Here is a 24,950-nt window from a genome sequence, read left to right on the forward strand (position 1 = left end):
TTAATGAACCGGTTCGAAACGAAGTCATGAAATTTTCTTAGAAGTGCGGAATTTAGTTGATTTATGTTTAAAAAAATATTTAGGTCGAATTTGACAGACTTTCTGGCATGTATTTTCGCCGCGGAATCTGTTTTCGCGAAATTAAATTGTATTAGCATATCTATGATTAGCATAGTCAAACGTTAAGAGTTTTTAAAACTTAGGCTGTTTATGGTATGTAAATGAACAATTAACTAATATATAATGACATGTTTTGTCGATATACATTCATATGCGCATGAAAAAACCTCCTCAGGTGCTTTCTCAGTCCTTAAGATTCACTTCATACACTCTGAGTACGCTTGTACTTGTTTATATTTAGTGAAATATTGAGTTTTAACTATCTTTAACATTGTGTGTTTTTTAACTGCTTGGAAAAGTCATATTTCGCATATTTCTGCAGTTCTGCAGTCACGCAGTCCAATGAATCGGTTCGAACGAATCATTCAAAAGAATCGGTTCAAATAAACGATTCGTCTGGAAACTGTGCATCACTATCCGAGAGTTTTCCTCCGTTTGCACAGTCAGTCTCTCCATCCCAGATCCTGCCTCTGCTAGCGTTTCCACTCATTCACTGTTCAACAAAGGTAGGTTTTTACTTAACTGACTATTTGATTTATCACGCATGCATAGGTTGTAATGTTAACGTTTTAGATTAGTAGTAAAATAAAGAAGTGTCCTGCTTATCGGTAGTCTTAGCAGGACTTTGCTTTGTCCTTCTGTCTGTGTTCCAGTTCTGATGCCACGTCAGTGGCAAAAAGTATAACGTGTTTAAACTCCACCGTGTTAATTCAGGGTTTATTATTCTGAAAACTTAATTTCACAGTATAGGCTGTGCTTTAAATCTCTTTTTGAGTGTGGTCCCCAGATGAGATCTGTGTTCAAAGCACTTAAGCAGTTGGAAGGTGTGGCTGAGATAAAACTGTCTTGCATATAAACTTTTATCTATTTTAAAATAATTTATATTTGTAAATTTATGAGAAGCTTTTCATTTAATGTCCAGGGTATGCAAAATAAGAGCAGCTTTTTGTTTTAATTTACATAAATGCTAATGGAAGCTGTTCATATTCATCAATGTGTGCTTGTTTCTCTTCCCTATTTAGTAGCCAATAAAACCACAACAGAACATGATGTTCAGACATCTAATAATTAAATGTGGAACCATGCTGCTTCCCAAGTTCCAGACTTTTATCCAATATACTGTTTTTTAAAGAGTTTGTCTTTTCTTATATATATATATATATATATATATATATATATATATATATATATATATATATATATATTGTATGTAAAGTGCATTAGTGGTTATACATGTAAATTTAGGCAAGCTAATTCAGTTGTTTTTCGTTCTACATGTTCCACTGGCTGTTTTACATAATTATGCAAAACACCCTGACCACGTAATACCTACATGTTAGTAACTTTTTCAAATTATGACCAACAGTTCTTGATTTAGCTGAAGTTTATAAAACCTAGTCATAGTCAACTAGTCATACGGGTAAATTTTTGTTAAATTAATAAGATTTATACATCTGAAAGCTGAATAAATAAGCTTTCCATTGATGTTAAGATAGGATAATATTTGGCCAAGATACAACTATTTGTAAATCTAGAATCTGAGGGTGCAAAAAAATCTAAATATTGTCACCTTTAAAGTTGTCCAAATTAAGTTCTTAGCAATACATATTACTAATCAAAAATTAAGTTGTGATGTATTTATGGTAGGAAATTTACTAAATATCCATTTTCACTTCCTAATTATTTTTTGGCATAAAAGAAAAATTGATAATTTTGACCCGTTCAATGTATTTTTTGCTATTGCTGCAAATATACCCATGCTACTTAAGACTGGTTTTGTGGTCCAGGGTCACATATATATGTTGTATGCATATATAAGTGCAGTAGTGGTTATACATAGTTTTTGGGTCTACATGTTCCATTAGCTGATGTTTTGCATAAATATATGCAAATCACCCTGGCCACATTATACCTACATGTTAGTAACTTTAGAATTATGATGAACAATTCTTGATTTAGTTCCTTTCCATTATAATGTTGTTTTATGCCGTTTGCAAAACGGTAAAAATATCTGTAATTCAGTTTATAGTCTGAGACCATTGCCATGAAACTTTTGGGCTTGGCCCAATGACAACCTCTCACTATGTTCTTCCAGTATTAGATAAACTAGAGGTGTTGTATATATATATATATATATATAGTTAATAACTGCTATATTTCTGTATTGCAAGGAGGCAGAATGGGAGCGAAGCTCAGTCGGAAGAAGAGTGAAGCGGGGATAGGAGCAGAGACAATAGGTCCAGCTGTACAAGAGATTGGAACAGCTGAGGATTCACCTGTGGCTAAAAATGCAGAGCAGAAATGTTCTGAAGGCGAGGTTCAAGAAGACACTAAGCCTGCAGAAGAGAAGACCATCGGTGAGCCTGGCTCTCCAACCAGCGTTCTGCAGAGCCTTACACAAGCTGTAGGAGGAACGGTCAACGCAGTCACTGAACAGATAGCTGCACCAGTGGAAGATGTTATAAACAAAGGTATTGAGGCAATGGAGTCCGCGTTGGCATCCGTCAGCCTGATTGAGAAGGAACCCGTTGCTTCAGAGAAAGATCCTGAACCTGTGGTAGATCTTGCCAATTCTGATGTTCCCCAAGAACCCAGCCTCTTGGATGACCTCCTGAAATCTCCAATTTCAGAAGCCCTCATTTCTGGAGTCAATATGGTGAGTGAAGCCATAACCAGCGGGAAAGTGGAAGACAAAATTAGTAATCCTGGATCAGCCGAGAACAAGGATTTGTTGGATAGTCTGGATAAGGTAGAGATGCCCTCAGTGGACCTTCTGGACTGTGAACTGACCCATGAATCCACAATCCCTAACTCGGATCCATCATTCACTTTGGAAGATGTGGGACAGAATGCTGTTGATGCAGTCAACCTTATATAAACCACTACTCGGTGGCTGGAAGGTCATTAGGTGCAAGTATGTCAGAACAATATTCAAGAAATTAATGAACAATTACATTTTTTTTCCCCAGAAGATGTAGTCATAAAACAGGGTTGTTTGTCATTCAGAATTGAACTGAGTTAGCAAATTGGATGCAGAATTTCATAAAACTGTCATTTTTATCATAAATATTAGCTTGACAAAGCCTTATTTTAAAGTTTACACAACCCTGTCATGAAAAGGTTTAAAGTTAAATGTAAAACCAGTCATCTCAGATATCTAATGAACATTCCTTATGTTATGCCTACCAATTTGTTGACAAGCAGCAAACCAGCTCTCTGATATCTTTTCTTGATGGTCTATATTCTTCCAAGCTTGTGGTGATTGTGTATGAACCGTTCAGCCAGTCTCCCATAGGGGAAGAGAAAAAGAATGTACATTAAAACAATGATTGTAGTAAAGGAAAATAAAGACTGTAACACACCACAACAGCACTGTTCCTTGATCTGTATTTTGTATTTAATCAAATATGTTTGTGGTATGCAAAAGTATCTTGTCAAACATTTGAACAAAACATCAATATTTGAAAAGCTTGATTCAACAGAATTAATTTGGAGTACAAACAAAGCTCAACACAGAAGTGCATGAACAATCCCAATACATGGGAGTTTCCCGGGAAGTTTCTGGGAAGATAACAAGCAACATCTCTCCTAGTATTCCCAGTGAAGCTTCTGGGGAGAGGGGCGACATTCTTTCCAGAGAAAAGGGGTCTCATGGGACATTTTTTTTTAAGGTTAACTTTTTTGGCTGTTATCCCAAGAAACTTCGGCTTCACATAAATAAACATATTTCAACCGAGTTTGCTGTACTGAACGCGTAGCAAAGTTTTTGATGAAATATTAAGCTGCTTCCGTTTGCTAGAATCTCAAGGAAATGCCATGCCTCATTATCCTTGTATAACAGAGCTTTGTGTACTTCAGCCATAAGAGGAATGAATTTAGATGACATGGCTCTAGGGAATCTGCTGTTGCACAACAAGTAAACTTTATACAAATATACATACAGTGTGGACTCCCATGCAAATAAAGTAGATTTGACAGAAAACAAACAAAGAGGTAACTGTGATACCCACAGGACTTGTTTTGCAAATAAATTGAGCATGGGGGAAAAATATAACATTTAAAACTAAATATTTTTTCCTTTTCTCTAGTTCTATTTCTAACAAAAATCTACAATACATAACTAATAATCATGTTCAAATAAGATTTAACAAATTGTGATGGCTGAAAATGAGTTCATCTGGTGATGTTTTATGCGTCTCCTGCCCCAGACAGATCCACACCCCGTGCTTTGGCTTTCTGTCAGTAAAAGAAAGAAAACAGAATCAGGATTCTGAAATGGCAGAACTAGGGAAATGAAACAGGAAGCAAAAATATGATATGTGCCCTTCTTTCACAATACAGGCTAGATAATACCACAGCTATGAAGGTACTGGCACGGCAATATAACTAACATCTGATGGCCTGTACATCAAATGTGGGACATATCATGTTGTTGTTTTGAACTGAGAAAGACAACCAGAAGAACAGACTGCGTTATGCAACAGTGTGACGGTCACATACCAAAGCGGCCACAGTTTCTTTAGCATTTCCTCTTAGTGAGATTATTCGTTTGCTGGGATTCGAATATCGGTTTATTTAATCATTACTATTCACTTTAAATAATACACAAATAAACACACAACTTTTTAAAAGTTTGGGGTCAGTAAGATTTTTTCATGCTCATCAAGCCTGCATTTCTTTTAAAATACGTTTTATATATATTATTTTTAAACATTTGTATTTTAAAATGTTCATTCTGTGATGCAAAAAAATATTTTCAAAATCATTACTCCAGTCTTTAGTGTCAAATGATCCTTCAGAAATCATTCTAATATGCTGATGTTCCGATTTTTTTTTGGCTTAATTTAGCACTTCTCCAGTTTCTCATTACTGTAATGTGAATCATCCTCGTTTTGCATCAGTAACAGAAATAAACTTTTCCAATAAAGTTTAAATTGATTTTTACCTTTTATGGGCATTTTTACCTTTATAAGGCCAATTTTTTTCTAATCTAATTAAATGTACGCATCATCTTTGGTGTTAAATTCTTACATTTTAATAAGTAAATTCTTGTGTGTTGCTCAGAGACGCAAAACAGTTCTGCTGTGGCTTTGTTGGAACTTTTTATTTGATGAAAAGAGAGCAAAAACTGGAAATTGTGTCTAAATGTAAGTCAATTAATATTAACTTATTGAAAATCGGACTGTTTTATAAAATCAAATGTCACATTTGCAATCGTTGCTGATATCTGGAGAAAAAAAAAGTACACTTTGCGTACTTTTAACTATATCAGATTATATAAATATAAAAGACATTTAAAAGTCATATTTCCCCCTTTATCCTAAATTTTGGGGGAATTCTAAATGTGTTTTAATAGACTAAATGGCGTAGTGAAAGCATGAACTCTAAATGCGCATGTGCAGTAGTGCACTTGAGATATTATCGCAAACAATATATATATATCGCATATCCCTAAGTTACAGTATTCAGAAAACTGATCTTCACTGTTGGTCATGTCATGCCTGCATGTGTTGGTACTTCTTGGCCAGGTCTACATTGGTGCGTCCGGGCTGGAAGGGATACGTCCAGAGGATGGAGTTCCAAGAGTGACCAAACCTCTTCACACCCATATCGAGGTAAAGCAACTCATCAGCAGAAAAGTTATGTCTCTGTCGGTGTTTGCCTGAAAACTAAAGCAGAAAACCTTTACAAATTCACATTTAGATAAAAATGGGGACTTAAGATGAAATGTGACCCTGGATCACAAAACCAGTCATAAGGGTCAAATTTCTGGTTTGTTAGGATAGGACAATATTTGACTGAGATACAACAATTTGAATATGTGGAATCTAGGGATGCAAAAAAAAAAAAAAAAAAAAATTGAGAAAATCGCCTTTAAAGTTGTCCAAATTAAGTTCTTAGCAAAGCATATTAATAATCAAAAATTAAGTTGTAATATATTAACAGTAGGAAATTTACTAAATATCTTCATGGAACATAGTTTTGGCATAAAAGAAAAATGTATAATATTGACCCATACAATGTATTGTTAGCTACTGTGACAAATATACATGCTACTTAAGACTGGTTTTGTGGTTCAGGGTCACATATGCATTATGCATATGAGTGCACAAATATTATTGGTTTAAAGTCAATGTGAATTGTTGCAGTGAAAGAACAAGTTAATGAATTTTTCATGATTATGCTCAGAATTAGGGCTGCACAATACATTGCATGCAATATCAAATGCGCAGTAAAGCCAGTGTGTGCTTTTAGATAGAGCAGCGTTTACTACACAGAGCCGCTGTTCACTGACAAGCTGCGCAAACTTGCTGATATTGTCTGCATGGTTTTGTGCAGCTTGTCAATGAACTACAGCTCTGCGTAGCAAACGCTGCTCTATCTAAAAGGACACACGTGATGGAGATTTACTATTGATTACAGAACCGGCTTTACTGACAAGATGCGCATTTGATATTGCATGCGATTTATCGTGCAGCCCTACTCAGAATATTATGACAGAAAGAACAATGCATGACTGTGTGCACTATAAAAATATGGTAAAACAACATAGGATGTTCCAGATTCAATGCAAGTTAACTTAGTGTGAAATTATGGCATAATTCACCCAATATTAAAAGTAGGGCTGGGTAAAAAATATCGATTCTCCGATTTTAATCGATCTTCAGTTTACCCCAACGATATCGATTCGGGGATTAATGCACGTGCTTCACGTAAGAGGATATGAATATTCCACTCTCGTCCTGAAGGTGTCACTAGTGTTCCTGCTGAGAGAGTTTTCTCAACTGCTGGTGATCTAATCACAGCGCAAACTAAGGAGCTATCAGAACATGTTGATCAGTTGCTTTTTTTTGCAGAAAAATCTGGTGATCAAAAATGATAAGGCTGTAGTTAAGAACTGTTAGTTTTATGGACAGTTAGAATGTTTTGTATACGCAGACAAGGGCTTTATAATGGGTCTGTTTTGAACGTTTTGAATTTAGAAAAATGTTTTATTTCTTAAACATGTTTGAAGTTCTTAATAGATTTCACTGTTGCACATTTACAGTCTTTTTATTTTTTTACAGTAATGTGCATTTTGCAGTTTGTTTACATGGTGTACAATGGATGCACATATTTATGACTTCTTGTTACAGTGTTCATTTAAAATAAAAGTTGTTTAAAATAAACAACTGTGTGCACCCTATTATTAATGTAGATGTGTATTTCAGTAATAAACTTAAGTAGGAGAGTTTCAGTTACCAGAATTTATATCAAAATATGGATCCCATGTCTGCAAAACTAACATTTTAAATGAAATATTGATAGCTAATCGATATCGAATCGAATCGAATCGAAATCGGAATCGAATCGAAACCATAAAAATAAGAATCGAATCGAATCAAATCGCCGAATTGGTCACAATACCCAGCCCTAATTAAAAGTGCCTTACATTTTTTGGTAGACAGTCTTTTGAGGTTTTCTTGAGATGGCTGTGATCCGTGTTCTTTTTTATGCCTGGGCCTGAGAGAAAATGAAAAGTTAGAACAAGAGAGGCAGGAAGTGGAATTAAAGAACCAAACCATACAAAATGTGTCCATGCTGGTAACAGCAATACAAATAGTTAGATTTGCACAGGCAGCAGGGAGGTATATTGATCTTTAGAATGATTTAGTGGGCAGTCTGTGAAACTGCACTCGCAGTACTGAACCATGTACTAGTATCCTACAGAGCAAATACAAACTGTTCTTTAGCAGGACTACAGCAGGACATTCCTCTCAGCATGAGGGGAATTCTTATTGTATAATAAAGTCAGATTGTTGCACCAACTCTTGAGAGAAACAAAACCCTTAGTGTGTATGAATGCGGATGCAGTATACAAACGTGTGTAGTGGTGGACTGGAACACACTGATCTTGTTAAAGTGAAACAGTGTGTGAAGTGTGAACTGCAGAGTTTTAATCCTGCAAGTTTGTGCTTGTGTCTGGTCATAACCTCAGTCCTAATAACTTTGTTGTGGGGTTCAGAACAGACTAGTATCCATCTTTCCTACACATATGCTCCAACTATCTCTCTCACTGTCTTTCTCTATCATACACAAACACATACACAATTTTTTTTCTTTTACTTGTTTCATCCAGGCATTAAGTCTATTAAATAAGAGTAAAATGTAAAGTGGAAATCTTCTGATTGGGTTCCTGATCACCCTTTCCAGGTCTGATTATGGTTAATGACTGGCTGACATTGCATTAGCCTTTACTTGACAATTACAGTGAGAACATCTCTAGAAGGTTCAGTGAGTAAGCCTTGAGGTTACGGGAAAGAAGCCACATCGGAACAACTGAACAGCACTCAGTGACCACAACTCGGCAATAGAGGGAATGGAATGAGCAAGGCTGAGGGGAAAAAGGAGGGCAAAAGGAAAAAACTGAAAGCAAAGATGGAAAGACATTTAAGCAACATATGAGTCTCGTGTTACATAACTCCTTATTCAATAATATAGCCTAGTTCTTTGCACGCATACGCACCATTTATCAAATGTATGGGGCAGTTTGCAGATGTTTATAGTGGCATAGACATTATGAGGCATTATAAATGCTTCCTTCCCCCTCACTCCTAAACTAAAGAGCTAGTCTTTTTGTCCTGAATAGGAAAGAACACTTCTCTTACTGTATATGTCTCTCTGTCTTCTCAGGGGTGTGAGCCTAACACCTGGAGAAAAAACACTGAGAATTAGAGAGCAAAAAAGAAGCAAATGCATATGTACCGTTTATCAAATTAACGGGGCAGTTTGAAGATGTTTATAGTGGCACAGACATTATGAATTACCTTCAAACTGAGATACAGTTGAGATCAATAGTTTATATACACCTTACAGAATCTGCAAAATGTTAATTATTTTACCAAAATAAGAGGAATCCCACAAAGTCCATGTTGTTTTTTATTTACTACTTACCTGAATAAGATATTTCACATAAAAGACATTTACATATAGTCTAAAAGAGAAAATAATAGCTGAAATTATAAAAATGACCCCACTCAAAAGTTTACATACACTTGATTCTTAATATTGTGTTGTTACCTGAATGATCCACAGCTGTGGTTTCTTTTTTGTATAGTGATAGATGTTCATGAGTCCCTTGTTTGTCCTGAACAAGTTAAACTGCCTGTAGTTCTTCAGAAAAATCCTTCAATCCTTTTTTGTGTATTTGAACCCTTTCCAACAATGACTGTATGATTTTGAGATACATCATTTCACACTGAGGACAACTGAGGGACTCATTTGCAACTATTACAGAAGGTTCAAAAGCTCACTGATGCTCCAGAAGGAAAAACGATGCATTAAGAGCCAGGGGTGTAAACTTCTGAACAAAATGAATATGTATACATTTTTCTTATTTTGTAATAGAAAAATAAGTTGTCATCAGTTGTCCTCAGTGTGAAAAGATGGATCTCAGAATCATGCAGTCATTGTTGGAAAGGGTTCAAATACACAAAAATGCTGAAAAACCAAAGAATTTGTGGGCCTGAAAGATTTTTTTTGCAGAACATCGAGCAGTTTAAGTGTTCAGGACAAACAAGGGACTCATGAACAACTATCACTAAACAAAAAAAAAAAACAGCGGTGGTTCATTCACTTAACAACACAGTATTAAAAATCAATTGTATGTAAACTCGTGAACGGGGTCATTTTTATGAATTCAACTATTATTTTGTCTTGTGGATTTTATGTAAATGTCTTTTATGTGAACGATTTTATTCAGGTCAATACTAAATAAAAAACAACATGCATTTTGTATAATCCCTCTTATTTTGGTAATAATTAACATTTTGAAGATTCTACAAGGTGTATGTAATCTTTTGAGATCAACTGTATGTCTAAAAGTTACAATTCTCTTTTGACCTGAAAGGGAAAGAACACTTCTCTTACTGTATATTTCTCTCGGGCGTCTCAGGGGTGTGATCCTAACATCTGGAGAAAGAAACACTGAGAATTAGAGAACAGAAAAGAAGCACCAAATGCATTAAAATGCCATTATAGCATGTGAAAATACCTTGTTGTTAAAGAAAAATGGCTGCATACTTCTATGCAATGGGACACAATCATCATAAAATTGCATCTCAATTCCACAGACCATTCGTCACATACTGTTTAAATTTTTAACATCTATCTGAATAGAGTTAGAATATAAACGGATCATCAGACTTTGGATGTACTTATAAATTCCAGTTGCTTTGGATGAAAGTATCTCCTAATGAAAAACATAAATCATGAGGGTGTGTTTGGCTCTCCAGGCCTTTTTCTATCAAAGCTACTCTCTAAACATTTGAGGTTGGAGCAATTCTTTCAACAATCCCAAAGACACTGTGAAACACCATGTGGACGCCGTCTCTTACATCTGTCTGATGGTTGATGACTCAGCCTGTGTTTTTCCCTCTTGCTCCTCTCTGTATCCTCACTAGTGCTCTTTCTGTTTTTGTCATGTGTGTTGATGTGAGTGTGTTTTAGAGTGTAGCTAGTAGTCTTTAACTGCTGGCTTCTCCTAAATCGATCCTCAGCCTCTCGTAGCACCAGGTGCATTTCACACTGAAACCTGCAGCTACGCAACACAGCGCCAAATGTACGACTGTCCATCTCATTCATATGTTTCACACAACCTGAGATTTGATTTGTGAGAAAAAGAACATGTGAGACAAAATGAACAGTAAGAGCACAAAAAAAACAGAAAGTGGCAGTATTGCTTTTATTATCTAATGTGTTGTTTGTTTGTGTGCATTTATACAGACACCTGCACAGCGTAGACTGCTGGGTTTAGAGGCAGATGGTGGCTTCAGAAACCTGTTGATTTCTGTGTCTAATAGCTGAGAGCACAGAGACATATCATCTGAAAAACAGCACAAATTCACAATCTAAAACTTTTAATGAACAAAGAGGTGGGGAGAAATCAAAGGTTTTGGTGTGACTTAGCACAAAGCGAGCGTGATGTTTTAGTAAGATTTACCATCAGAGCAAGCATGTGTGCTCTGGTTTCTCTTCATGGGATCAGGATGTCTGAAAATATCTGGGCTGAAACCCAAGAAAAATAAAACGGAGAGAGAAATGTCACTCCCTTGAGAAGGAAAAATTTACTGACTCTGTCTTGAAAAGTCATTGACATGAAATGAATTATGTATATTCTGAATAAAACAACTAGGAATGAGAAATTCAGATAACTCACATTAACTCATACTTTCACATTTTCCAACAAAAAATCTATTTGCTGAAATTTTCTAGCCACAAGTGTAAAATATATTTTTGAAAGACACTGATGTTTGCTCTTTATTTGCTCTATATTACGTATTTATCAAGCAAAACTGTTAAAGCAAAACATACATTTATCATTAATGTTTACCCCTGTGTATCTCTGCCGCCCCCTATTGGTGTGCTGCAGTGCTGTAGAGGTTTGTTGCCATCATCATCATCTGAGTCTAATATCTTAAATCTCTTCGCCACTCTTTCAGATTGCTTTTTCCTCTCCATGTCTGTCTTTTTCACATCTCCCTCTGTCCTTGTCTTCTCGTTGCCAATATTCCTCTCATTCTCTCTCATTTGTTCATGCTCTCTCCCGTTGCCCTTTTCCCAGCTAGGGCCTTTGAAGTGAGTGACTTGGGCAGGATTCAAACACTCTTGAGTGCTGACACACTGCTACTTACAAACACAAAACAAACAATGCTATGTTTACACTAGTTATCTCAATTAACACAAACATATGTTGTTGAAACGGATGCAAACTCAAACAGAATGCTTAATATTTACACATTACTATTTGTTAATGTGTTTACATGTCATTCTCACCGAGTTGTCTTTGTTGTACGGTATTTCATTTGTGATTGGTCGTTCTAGAGTTTTTGCAGGGGTTGCGTGTAACTCCCATACTCGATGGTACCCTTTGACCTTTCGCATCACAGAACCCTCCCACCACGCCTCATTACATTCCAAAGATGAGGCCGACTTCTGATTGCTGCTCTGCTGGATTTCGGTGTCTCTTTCCCACAGCTTCACACCAATCTGAAAATCAAATAAAAAATTAAGCTAATGAAGTTAAAAAGAAGAATTTATTCATAGTATGCTCTTCCTTTTCCATGAAATATAAGCATACTTGACTTAAAAATTAAAAACCACCACAGGACTGACTTGAATTTAATGACTCTGTGGACTCTAAAACACTTACATGCTTTGTCTATGGTGTCATAGCATGCTATCACATCTGGTTAGGGATGTAACGGTATTTTCAATATCGCGGTATCACGATAGCAAAACTGTCTCGATAACATCATGGACATGACGGTATAAAACAAAAGGTCTTACCGGGCAAAGTGTTGTTTTTAAAATATATTTAAACTTCTTATTCTAACATAAAAGGTCTTAAAGTTGGGTTTAAGGCCATTATGCTTTGGCACAGTATCTGTCAAACTAAAACTGAAAGCACAATATGCTTTCATCCCTTTATTAAGTGTTTTCCCTCAGGTGATCAGCTCATGATCCGGTGTTTTCTGCACCTCAGAACAGCTCAGTTTACAGTGAATGCAGTGAACTTTAGTTTAGCTCACATTTGGGAATGCAACGGCCACCAGTTACACTTTATTTTTGCGGCAGATGATTACAGCATTTCACTAGATTTGTAGTGAGACATGTTTTTGTAAGCCTGTTTTCACTGAAGCTGGAGTTTTCTATCAAAATAAAGAGATGGACAGTCGAAAACATTTCAGGATTTCTCTCCATATAATAGACTTCCATGGTGTCCCCGAGTTTGAACTTCCAAAAAGCAGCTTAAATGCAGCTTCAAAGGGCTCTAAATGATCCCAGCTGAGGAAGAAGGGTCTTATCTAGTGAGACGATCGGTTATTTTCGAAAAACCATTCACAATTTATATACTTTTTAACCTCAAACGCTCATCTTGCCTAGCTCTGCATGAACTCTGATGGAACCTCCAGAAGTACCGACCCAGTGTTTACTAAGTGAACGTGCAAAGAAGATCGAACACCCTTTACAAAAAAAGGTAAAACAATTTTAAAGTTTTAGGAGAAAATGAGATGGGAGTTTTTCGACATACCCTAACTGTCATGAACTGGAATACACAGAGTACACACAGAGCTTAAAAAGTATATAAATTGTAATTTTTTAAAGAAAATAACCGATCGTTTGCTAGATAAGACCCTTCTTTCCTCAGCTGCGATCATTTAGAGCCCTTTAAAGCTGCATTTTAGAAGTTCAAACTCGGGGGCACCATAGAAGTCCATTATATGGAGAGAAATCCTGAAATGTTTTCCTCAAAAAACATAATTTCTGTACAACTGAAGAAAGAAAGACATGAACATCTTGGATGACAAGAGGGTGAGTACATTATCTGTACATTTTTGTTCTGAAAGTGAACTACTCCTTTAAGTGCAGTATGAATTGCTGACAGCTAGCGATTGATAACTGCAGTCCAAATCCAATATCTCTTTCAGTGGTAGAAATTAGAAAATAAGTATTGTAATTTCCCTACTGTAGTGTAAAGCAAAACGAATATATTTATGAAATATTCATTTTCATTTATTTTACAGTGCAACAGTTTCATAATATATGAGTATTACTGTCATAGGAATAACAATAATATAAAATTGTTATTAGTATTAGTATTATATTCTAATTTGTTTGGGTTTTGACATCATTACATTCCTACATCTTGTTACATTTTGTTTGTAAAGACTTAAGAACTTATGGACTAAATAACACTAGAATGCTCTTGGAAATGTTAAAGAATTAAAAAAGTAAAAAAATGAATGCACTCAAAAACACCAAAATCTCATGTACGTTATAATATGACTTTTAAAGGGAAGCGCTTGGTGAAATAAAAACCTTTTTCTCCAGGTGCTGTATTCTCTGGAGGATTTCTCCAGCGGACCGCCACTGACTCTCCATGTCACTCCCCTCCTGTACATCCACAGTTGACAAACCTGCACCTAATGATTCAGCTGGGTGGAGAGGGAAAAAGAATGACAAATCCTCATGTGCCAAAGAGTCAGTTTAATAAAAGCAGGACATTAAAAGAAGGGTATAGTTACTAGTGCTGTGATGTGGTGCATCTGAAATTTATAGCATATCATCACGACTGACACCACTGGTGACTGTGTATTTTATAGACTAGTACTGTCCTGAGTAAGTCTTTTTTATTTTCAGGCTTTTTTAATCTATTGATTTGCATTTTATTTAAAGAAATATATTTGTCACTATTATTGCATTGTGAAAATCTTTGTTTCCTGGCAAAGACTCTTTAGCAATAACTTCTGCCTGTTACTACAGCCATATAGTGTGAACATGTATAAATATTAAAACACATAACTCACTGATTCTCTTGCAGGTGTGCAGTACGAACATGGCTGCCTTTCTAACCTCTTCATCACTAGCCTCAGTAAGCAGGGAAATCATAACAGGCAAACCTCCTGCCGACAACAACTGCGATTGATGCTCTACTGCACAGACAGGGAACAGACAGACTAATTATAATAATATACAAGATATGGATTTCCCAAAGGAAACACCAGTGCTTGGAAGACAGCAAAACAGTGTGAGGTTATTTATATTTGCAGTGCAAAAGCAGCCATGTGTGGTGAAACAGATGCAAGAAATTTTACTTAAATAAGAAAGAAGACCAGTCATAGCTAAAAGTACAATAATTAATTTTAATTTACTTGAATGTATTATTATTTTAAATATCTTTTAAAAATCATATTTAAACTCTCTACAATACCCAATTTGAATGGAGTCTGTAGCTTAAGTGCATTGGGCTAAATTGCAGAAATTCAAATCTACAGCTTACTTTATCATTTGCAGTGTAACATATACAGTTGAGATTGAAAGTTTACATACACCTTGCAGAATCTGCAAAATGTTCATTATTTTGACAAAATAGGAGGGATCATACAAAATGCATTTTTTTTGTAAAATATGTTTACATATAGTTCACAAGAGAAAATAATAGTTGAATTGATAGAAATTACTCGTTCAAAAGTTTACATACACATTCTTAATACTGTGTTGTTACCTGAATGTTAGTTGTTTTTTTTTGTTTAGTGATAGTTGTTCATGAGTCCCTTGTTTGTCCTAAACATTAAACTGCCCGCTGTTCTTCACAAAAATCCTTCAGGTATCACAAATTCTTTGGTTTTTCAGCATTCTTGTGTATTTGAACCCTTTCCAACAATGACTGTATGATTTTGAGATCCATTTTGTCAACTGAGAACAACTGAGGGACTCATTTGCAACTATTACAGAAGGTTCAAACGCTCACTGATGCGCCAGATGGAAAAATTATGCATCAAGACCCAGGGGATGAAAACTTTTGAATAAAATGATGATATGTCCATTTTTCTTACATTGCCTAAATCATATTTCTTTCATTAAGTTCTGCCCTTCACAAGCTACAGAAGATATTTACATGTTTTCCAGAAGACAAAATAAATTAAATTTACCCTGATCTTCAAATTCAAAAAGTTTTCACCCCCCTTATTGCACTGTGTTTCCTTCTAAAGCATCAGTGAGTGTTTGAACCTTCTGTAATAGTTGCATATGAGTTCCTTCCTCAGTTGTCCTTAGTTTAAAAGCTGAATCTTAAAATCATATAGTCATTGTAGGAAAATATTCAAATATACAAAATGCTAAAAAAACAAAAAATTTTAGAACAAACAAGGGACTCATGAACAACTATCATTAAACAAAAAAAACAAAAAAAAACACAGCTGTGGATCATCCAGGTAACAACACAGTATTAAGAATCAAGCGTATGTAAACGCCCCCCCAAAAAAACATACTATTTTCTCTTGTGGACTATATGTAAATGTCTTTTATGTTAAATATTTTATTCAGGTCAGTTTTAAATAACATGCATTTTGTATGTACCCTTTTTTGTAAAATAATAAACATTTTGCAAATTCTACAAGGTGTATGTAAACTTTTGACCTTAACTGTATGAGTAGAATGCCATTCTTACCACCATCAGTAACCCACAAACTTACCACAGGCATCCGTGAAGTGTCCAATTGTCAACACCACAGCGAGCTGGTCTTGTGGGTCAAGGTTTGGGCTGGACAAGAGACACAACAGCCCTGGAATGACCTTCAACTTTGATAAGGAAGATACCAACTGCTCTGAAACAAAAAAAAAAAACTAAAGAAATGGAGAACCCAATACAACCCAGTACAGTTCTCTTGGAGTGTGTGTGCATGTGTCTTACCATTGTTGGAGATGCAGGCAGAGAGTGTTTTAGTGATTACTGTAGCCACCTTACAAGCAGAAGCACTGTGTGCAGACTGAGACAAAACTCTGGTAAGAGTGTCTGAGAGTGAACCCAGGCCTCCCACTGATACAAAATACTCCTGAGCACAAGCTGAAAAGCACATATTTGCATGAGAGCACATAATGTGGCATTATATGTTAGTCTGTACTGATGTTGTTTGTGCTTACAATTGTTTGCAACAGTCATGCCAATAAATGAGCATATAGGCTGTGCCAGCTCTGCCCTGGGCAATGCCACTTCCTGCAGCCAGGTCTTCACCAGGGGAAACACATGCATACATGCATTCTGATTCTCTTCTGTCATAAACACATTGGAAGATTTTGAAATAAAAATGTGTCTCTCAATCTCAATCTAAACAAAGATTAAGGGTTTAATGATGGATAATGGTAAAAAGATAGAGAAGGGATGGAGAATATAACCATACCATTCTGAGGGTTGTTGACGGAGCCACAAAGAGCACTAGACACAGTGGCCCACAATTGCAGCTGCTCATAAGATGCATTGGAATCTGGAAAACTGTGCCTGAAAAGTGGCATAAGAAAACAATAAACTGAAATCTGGTTCTGTTGAGCAGCAGAGGAGTGTTTAAGTGAATTTCCAGATGTTAATCTGGATTTCTGTGATTCATTTCAACAAAACACCAGACAGTGTTTGAAATGTTCCCCTTCCGTACCAAGTAGTGGAGCATATTATTTTATGTTTGGGAATGTTTTTTATTTATCCAGGACATTGTCTGTGGTCTGTTTTACAGGAAAATTCTATTTCAGTTTTCTGCTTCAAAATCTCATGTTTAATTTTATTGTGTGAAATTTACTAGCATTTTTTGAGTGAAAATTGTTTTTTCAATGTGTTGTTGCAAACCAATTTGTGACCCTGGACCACAAAACCAGTCATAAGGGTACATTTTTCAAAATTGAGATTTATACATTATCTGAAAGCTGAATAAATAAGCTTGATGTACCATTGACATACGTTTTTTTAGGATAGGACAATATTTGGCTGAGATACAACTATTTGAAAATCTGAAATCCAGATGCAAAAAATCAAAATATCAAGAAAACCGGCTTTTAAAGTTGTCCAACTGAAGTTCTTAGCAACGCATATTACTAATCAAAAATTAGGTTTTGACATATTTATGGTAGGGAATTTACAAAATATCTTCATGGAACATAATCTTTACTTAATATCCTGATTATTTTTGACATAAAAAGAAAAATTTACAACTTTGACATATTATATTGACAGAATTTTCAGTTTTTGGCTGAACAATTCATTTATAAGGATAGCTCACCCAAAAAATGAAAATTCTCTCATTAGTTTCTCATCCTCATGTTGTTCCAAACCCGTAAGACCTTCGATTTCTTCGAAACGCAAATTAAGATATTTTTGATGAAATCTGAGAGCTTTCTGTCCCTGCATAGACGGCAACACATCTGACATATTCAAGGCCAAGAAAGCAAGAACATTGCTACAATAGTCCATGTGACATAAGTGGTTCAACCACAATTTTATAAAGGTACGAGAATACTTTTTGTGTGCAAAGAAAACAAAAATAACGACTTTGTTCAACAGTTTCTTCTCTTCTGTGACAGTCTTTGATACAGCATCAAAAATAAAGGCAGATAACTATGTATACCTGAACAAACTGAACATAATGTGAGTACCTGAACAAATTGAGCAAGGTTTCGATACACCTGGAGGTTTTAGCAAGAGTTTGTCCACATCCTGGAACAGAAAACACACATACATTTGTGAATTGCCAAACTGTTCTCTCGCCACTCTGCAAAACCACAGTATCAGCACAGGAATGGTCTCACTGGACGTAAGTTTTACGGTGAACCTTACTGTTGTTGGCAACCAACACAGACAGCATGTACACCACTACTCTTTTTTCCGTCAGAGGCATTTTCTGTTCCAGATGCTGCGCTAAGTCACGAAACGTCTCCTCATTGCACAGTGACTGTTTACAGCTCTCTGCAAAGATGTGAATATGTTTATAGTTAAATGTTGGATTTCAAATATTAACTATTTAACAATAGAATTATAAAACCACACACAGATACACATGTATATAAAATATTAACTGCATACACACCATGTAATTCAGCCAAGGATGCAAGTGTAAATAGAGCGGTCTCTTTAACCTGAGAGAACGTGCTGGACTTTGACAGGTTATAGATGAAGGAAATTCCTCCAATCTCTCTAAAGAACTCCACATACTGGTCTGATGCATGAAGAACAATCATTAAAGACAATCAAAAGGGTCATTAAGGACAAATATTTTGTGTATGAGACAGTGGCATATGAGTATGTTCTGAGCTGTAAATCAGACCGTTTTGTTTGCAGATCGAGATGATAGTAAGAAGAGCTTGTTTTTGCGAGCCAGGCCATTTCATCTGGTATTTCAGACATTCCAGTAACAGACGCAGATCTGTCTTGGTAGCTGAAAACGTGAAGACTGTTAAGTCATTAAGCTTGGAAGGCAAAATATGTACTTGGATCTGTACAGCAGATGGGTATTGTGCAATAAAACACAATATTAACACATTTTATGTTTCCACTTTAACATAAAACCAGGTACATTTTAACAGAACACAAATCAGTGAAAGTAAAGGATTTTAGTCATTAAAAACATTTTTAACGTTTCAAAAATTGTTTACCATTTTGTTTTGCAAATTAAGAAGTTTCAAGATATTTTAAAGTTGTATAAGAATAATATTTTACAGTACCAGTCAAACATTTTTGAACAATAAGATTTTTAAAGAAGATCAAGATCAAGTACATTTTTAAAGAATTTAAAATAATTTAATTTATGTTTTTTTAAAGAAGTCTCTTCTGCTCACCAAGCCTGCATTTATTTGATCCAAAGTACAGCAAAAGCAGTAAAATTTTCTATTTGAATATATTTTAAAATGTCATTTACTCCTGTGATTTCAAAGCTGAATTTTTAACATCATTACTCCAGTCACATGATCCTTCAGAAATCATTTTAATATTTTGATTTGCTGCTCAAAAAACATCATTATTATTATTATCTTGAAAACAGCTGAGCAGATTTTGTTCAGGTTTATTTGATGAATAGAAAGTTCAGTAGAACAGCATTTGTCTGAAATAGAAACCTTTTGTAACATTATAAATGTCTTTATCATCACTTAATCAATTTCAAAAATATTCCTTGATAAATAAAAGTATTCATTTTTATCATTTCTTACCCCAAAAAAATCTATTAAATTCTACTACTCCAAGCTTTTGAATAGTATAGTGTACAATATTACATAAGCTTTTAATTTCAAATAAATGCTGATCTTTGGATCTATCTATTCATCAAAGTATGAATAAATACTGACAATAAAAAATATTGACAATAATGTTAAAAATGTGGCTTTGGTCACAGGAATAAAGTACATTTTAAAATATATTAAAAAAGAAAAGTTATTTTAAAAAGTAAAAATATTTCAAAACTTTACTGTTTTGCTGTATTTTGGATCAAATAAATGCAGGTTTGGTGAGCAAAAGAGACTTCTTTAAAAAAAACATTACAAACCTTACTGTTTAAAAACTTTTGACTAGTAGTGTATACTATTTAATAATGATATTTAAAAAAAGTTGTCATATTGTTACTAAAATAAACTGTAGAGTTTTATGATATAATGCTGACCTTCCATTGTTCATTTTGTAGTCATTATACCATCATTTCCACCAAAACGATCAGTGTCACTGTATCCTGCAAAAAATAACAAATCTTGTAGAATTGGTAAGGTTACATAAACGGTCAATAAATAATAACAATATAATAATACGCAAATATTCCTTCAACTTCGCTGAACGCCACAATACTTACTTTCTGGCTGAAGGGTTTGGATAGCTTACATTATATCCAAGCCCCAATCCTAAAGTTTTTACAAAAAAAGTTTGTAAATATTGTTGATGAGGCTAGAAACGTCGACATGAAAGACCAACGCCATTTCAACTGAAGAACTTTATTCCCGCTTCGTAACGTGCCGCTGTTTTGAATCACGTGATGTGACTGGTTTGAAAAAAAGTGACTGGTTTGGACAAAATTAGTCATTAAGTCATTTAAATTTATTTAAATTTAAATTTATTTTTAATGTGTGTCTATAACACAAACGACTTAATTACTAACGATTTCATATATATCTTCATCTACATAAAAAAATAGGCGGCGCCGTGAATGTTGCGCACACACGAGGCTGCAGAGGGCGCTCTAAGCTGAATGTTTGCAATTTGCTACGATGGAACTGAAAAGCAGAAGAAGATAATTCAGCGAGCATTGACAGGTATGTGTCTGTTTGACTCAACATTTACACATATTAAAGCTGCTCTTTGATGAGAATTGTTACAGCACTTGTCTCCAATTACACATAGGTGCAGAAAACATCACTAAAGTGTAAAATTAACCATTACATTTACCAATCATAACGAAAGCCGGTATGATAGCTTGTAAAGCTAGCACGTTTTGCACCAAAACCTTGAAGTGAACAGTGCTTATACGTTTATAGATTTATTTTTTTACCCTGTCAGATACGAGAAAGCCTTGCTGTTGGATTTATTAAATTGCAATCACAGCTAGATGCGCACTTTGAAGATTCTGCATGATCTACGAGTTCATAACATTATATAGTATTAAAATTTCTTAATCTTTATTGGTTATATCACTGACGTGAACCTGCAGGACACAACTGTTTATGCACTTTTTAACCATTTTCGGCAATTTTAGATTAATTTAAGATTTAAAGATCTGGCTGTTAGTAAATATTGTGATTTCACGTTGTGTTTTCCCAGATGCTGGAGTTGTAAACTGCTTCAATCACTGCATCCAGGCAGTGATGTCTGGCTATTTGCGTTCAAGGCTCCTCCTTTACACTGGTGGAAGACATCTGACCAGTTTCTTTGCACCCAGTCAGTATGTTTTACCTGATGCACTGTGTAGAACCTGCTTGTTACCTTCTAAAGCCCGGGGCTTCTCCTCCCGTGATGGTCGATCAGATGAAAGCTCAGAACAGGAAGTAGAAAACACACTGCGCACTCCAAGACGTGAAATGGACTTCCAGATGAGCAGGCTGCAGATCAACGCAGTTCTGCGTGCTAATGAGCAATCCGTTCGGATTCCAGAGTTTGATGGCCGTGGTGGTCCCAGCCCAGTGCTGAGGTTTGAAAGCAACCAGCTTTCAGCCAACACTCCGCTAGAGGACCGACGCAGCAGTGCCAGCTGCCTTCAAACTCGTGGCATGCTGTTTGGTGTGTTTGATGGACACGGCGGACATGCGTGTGCGCAAGCGGTCAGTGAGCGTCTGCCTTATTACATCGCTGTATCCATGATGTCAGAGTCTGTCCTAGAGGATCTAGAGGCCGCCATGGAGACCTTACGACCCGTGCCGCCCATTCTTCAGTGGTACAAGCACCACAACGACTACAACTACAGGGAATCAGCAGCTCTCTATGTAAATCATTTGCGTGTTTACTGGCAGGAGCTTCTGGCGAGTGAAGAACACGGTAATGGCATGCGTCCCGCAGATGCTCTCACGTATGCTTTCCAACGACTAGACACAGATCTTTCTCTCGAGGCGCAGGTGCCACTCGCAAATGACCTGATGCGAAGCACGGCCATCCAGGCCGCCTTCGCTGGCTGTACGGCTTGTGTGGCTCACGTTGGACCAGAAGGTGTGCATATTGCAAATGCAGGAGACTGTCGGGCGGTTTTGGGCGTTCAGGAGCATGATGGGAGCTGGAGTGCTTTGCCACTCACACAAGATCACAACGCTGCCAATGTAGTCGAGGTGGAGCGAGTATGGCGGCAGCACCCGGATAGTGAACGGCAAACCATAATCGTAGACGACAGGCTGCTCGGGGTCCTGATGCCACTTCGTGCGTTTGGAGACGTTCGCTTCAAATGGAGTCGTGAGCTCCAGCAGAGTGTTCTAGAGAATGGAGACTCTGATTTAGAAGCGCTGAATCTTTATCAATACGCTCCACCTAATTATCTCACCCCACCTTATTTAGAAGCCACACCAGAGGTAACCTACCACCGGCTTCGACCGCAGGACCGCTTTTTGATTTTGGCCTCTGATGGTCTCTGGGACGAGATGACCAATGATGAGGCAGTCAGGCTTGTGGCAGAACATCTGACTGGGATTCATCTGCAAGCTCCAGTTTCAGCCAGCCAGCTCAACTTGGGACAAATGCACCAGCTGCTGCTGCGGCGACGGGCCAGGGCAACACCCGCTTTGGATGTGAATGGAGCCACGCATTTGATTCGCCATGCACTGGGCACAAATGAATATGGAGAGATGGACCAGGAGAGACTGGCAACCATGCTGGCTCTGCCTAGCGATTTGGCACGCATGTACCGAGATGACATCACTGTCACTGTGATTTATTTTAACCCCAACTCAAACAAAACTGTTAAACAATAAAGAACAACATTTTTAAGTTTTATAGGTAAAATTATATTTGAAGAATTGTGATTTTTTTTATTGCATTTTTAAATGTGTTTTTCTTGTTCCTTACTTTGTTTTAGATTGTTGCATACACTTAAAAATGCCTACAGCTGACATTAATTTGAGTTCACAATAGATGCTTTCATTATGTTTTGGAAAATGTGAATGCAACCAATGGGTAGAATTCAGTGACTCACTTTAAATTACATTTTATGGGTTACAAATGTGAAGGTAAAGTCTTAATCTGTTTATGTAGTTCTATCAGTGGCACGTAGAGCTAGCATACAAATCAAAAAACACCTCTATAATTATAACTGGCTATTTTTCAGCCTCTTATGCTGCTTTTCCTTATACCTTGCACCTTTTATGTCTCTAGTGGCTATAGAAATCTTTTTGTGCTTTGGCTGTTTTGTTGAAATAGTTAATGTCTACATGTCTTTAATCATATTTAAATTGGGTTTATCTAGGATCTGTTGTGATTTGAATTATTTTTACAGCACTAGAATTAAAATAATTATAATTATTTTACTTGAATTTATTCTGTAGCTGTGCAGCCTGAAGTTTACATTAATTTAGCACACTTTGTTCTTTCTGCTGAGGCATTTTCACTTTGCACTTTGTAGTGACTGTGTCAAAGTACTACAGTGAGTCACAACAGAATTCTTGTCAATGGTTAAACTGATAATATTTGCAGTGCAAAGTATGAAGGTCATAAGGGCCAGTTTTATTGAAGGTTGTATTATGTGTTACATTTTACATAAACGTTACATCAACTTGCAAGTACATTTCAAAATAATTTAGCTTTAGCAAAATTGTCTGTTCTGTATGTGGATTTATGAAGTAAAACTGGTGCATCATGTTTCCTAATAGTAAACAATGTTTTGCTTTTTACATTTCTGTTATTTGTGTCTATATTTGTTCTGGTTTAATGTGAGTGACAAACTTCAGAACCTCTCCTCTTTTTGAAATTTGGGAACAAGATAATATATTTTCACTGCAGAATTTAAAATTTTGTCTGTATGTCTGTTATAATCTAACTCTTTGGTTATTAAAAGACATTTGATCCAAATTGACTTGTTGATCTGTTGATATTTCATAATGGCACAAAGAAAGAAGCAACAGACACTAATAATGACTCAATGTCGTGTCCCCTTATAAAAACATGGTTATTAAATTAAATTATGCAAAAACATCTCAACGATTTAAAATGGTAAAATAGAAACTTGATTCTCTGTTCTTTTTAAATCAATTATTTCTATCTTTTGCTGTAGTGTGTCAGTAGGAAATATCAGTTTACATTTCCAAACATTCATTTTGCCATTGATTGTAATAATCCAGTGAGATTTTTGTTTGCACAAGGTGTCTGAAAACAGCCAATACTTCCCACAGAGATCTGATTTTATCATCATCCAGTCTGTCTGGAATGACATTAAGAAACAGAACAAACTGGGACAGACTAAATCCAGAAAGACTGTAACAATGTCTCAAAGATGCTTCAAGAGACGCAAGTGCACCTAGGGCAAAAGCTGCTTTAAATGCAAAGGATGGTCACACCAAATGTAATTTAGTTAATAGAAGTTAATTGATAAAGAAAATCTATTTATGGCATTATTTATGACAGTGGTTTATGTGTGGAGCACTGGCTGTTGTCAGACTGGATTATTACAATTAAGGTGAGACACTGCAGGTGAATAGGGTAAAAAAAACTAATAGTTATCACCTTACTTACTCAGATGATTGATAACATTGATAATTGCAAACATTTTTATTACAAGTTTTCTAAAATGTTAGGTTTAAATATGCAAATGAAGCAGTATTTAATGAAATATGCGCTAATTTGCATACATTTGTAGTACAAAAATCTAAACACTGGATGAAGCCAGTTTCAAAATTCTTGATCAATTTTTTTGACATAGAGTCAAAAGTCTTTACAGAGGGAATTTTGAGTATCTCATTTCATCACAACAACAGACAGGAAACACTATATATATATATATATATATATATATATATATATATATATATATATATATATATATATATATATATATATATATATATATATATATATATAT

General features: G+C 35.8%; 3 protein-coding genes across 3 annotated transcripts; 2 read left to right on the top strand and 1 right to left on the bottom strand.

Moving 5' to 3' along the window:
• The first annotated feature begins 555 nt into the window (after positions 1-555).
• On the top strand, positions 556-3,487 carry LOC141345947 (uncharacterized). Its single transcript, XM_073850866.1, has 2 exons — positions 556-626; positions 2,292-3,487. The coding sequence occupies exon 2, from the start codon at positions 2,300-2,302 to the stop codon at positions 2,996-2,998; it is 699 nt and encodes a 232-aa protein (XP_073706967.1). The 5' UTR covers positions 556-626; positions 2,292-2,299; the 3' UTR covers positions 2,999-3,487.
• Positions 3,488-4,308: 821 nt separating this feature from the next.
• terb1 (telomere repeat binding bouquet formation protein 1) lies at positions 4,309-20,082 on the bottom strand. The gene is made up of 20 exons (XM_073850209.1): positions 20,076-20,082; positions 18,750-18,875; positions 18,513-18,641; positions 18,263-18,391; positions 18,082-18,142; positions 16,842-16,939; positions 16,585-16,713; positions 16,355-16,507; positions 16,137-16,268; positions 14,469-14,594; positions 13,981-14,096; positions 11,935-12,147; positions 11,492-11,784; positions 11,102-11,166; positions 10,889-10,984; positions 10,497-10,757; positions 8,769-8,810; positions 7,553-7,623; positions 5,622-5,789; positions 4,309-4,356 (listed from the first exon to the last, which is right to left on the bottom strand). The coding sequence occupies exons 1-20, from the start codon at positions 20,080-20,082 to the stop codon at positions 4,309-4,311; spliced, it is 2,463 nt and encodes an 820-aa protein (XP_073706310.1).
• A 597-nt stretch (positions 20,083-20,679) lies between these two features.
• Positions 20,680-23,944, top strand: pdp2 (putative pyruvate dehydrogenase phosphatase isoenzyme 2). Its single transcript, XM_073850409.1, has 2 exons — positions 20,680-20,715; positions 21,221-23,944. The coding sequence occupies exon 2, from the start codon at positions 21,265-21,267 to the stop codon at positions 22,849-22,851; it is 1,587 nt and encodes a 528-aa protein (XP_073706510.1). The 5' UTR covers positions 20,680-20,715; positions 21,221-21,264; the 3' UTR covers positions 22,852-23,944.
• Positions 23,945-24,950: the final 1,006 nt, after the last annotated feature.

The sequence above is a fragment of the Garra rufa genome, chromosome 11 (assembly GCF_049309525.1).
Source record: "Garra rufa chromosome 11, GarRuf1.0, whole genome shotgun sequence".
NCBI lineage: Eukaryota > Metazoa > Chordata > Actinopteri > Cypriniformes > Cyprinidae > Garra > Garra rufa.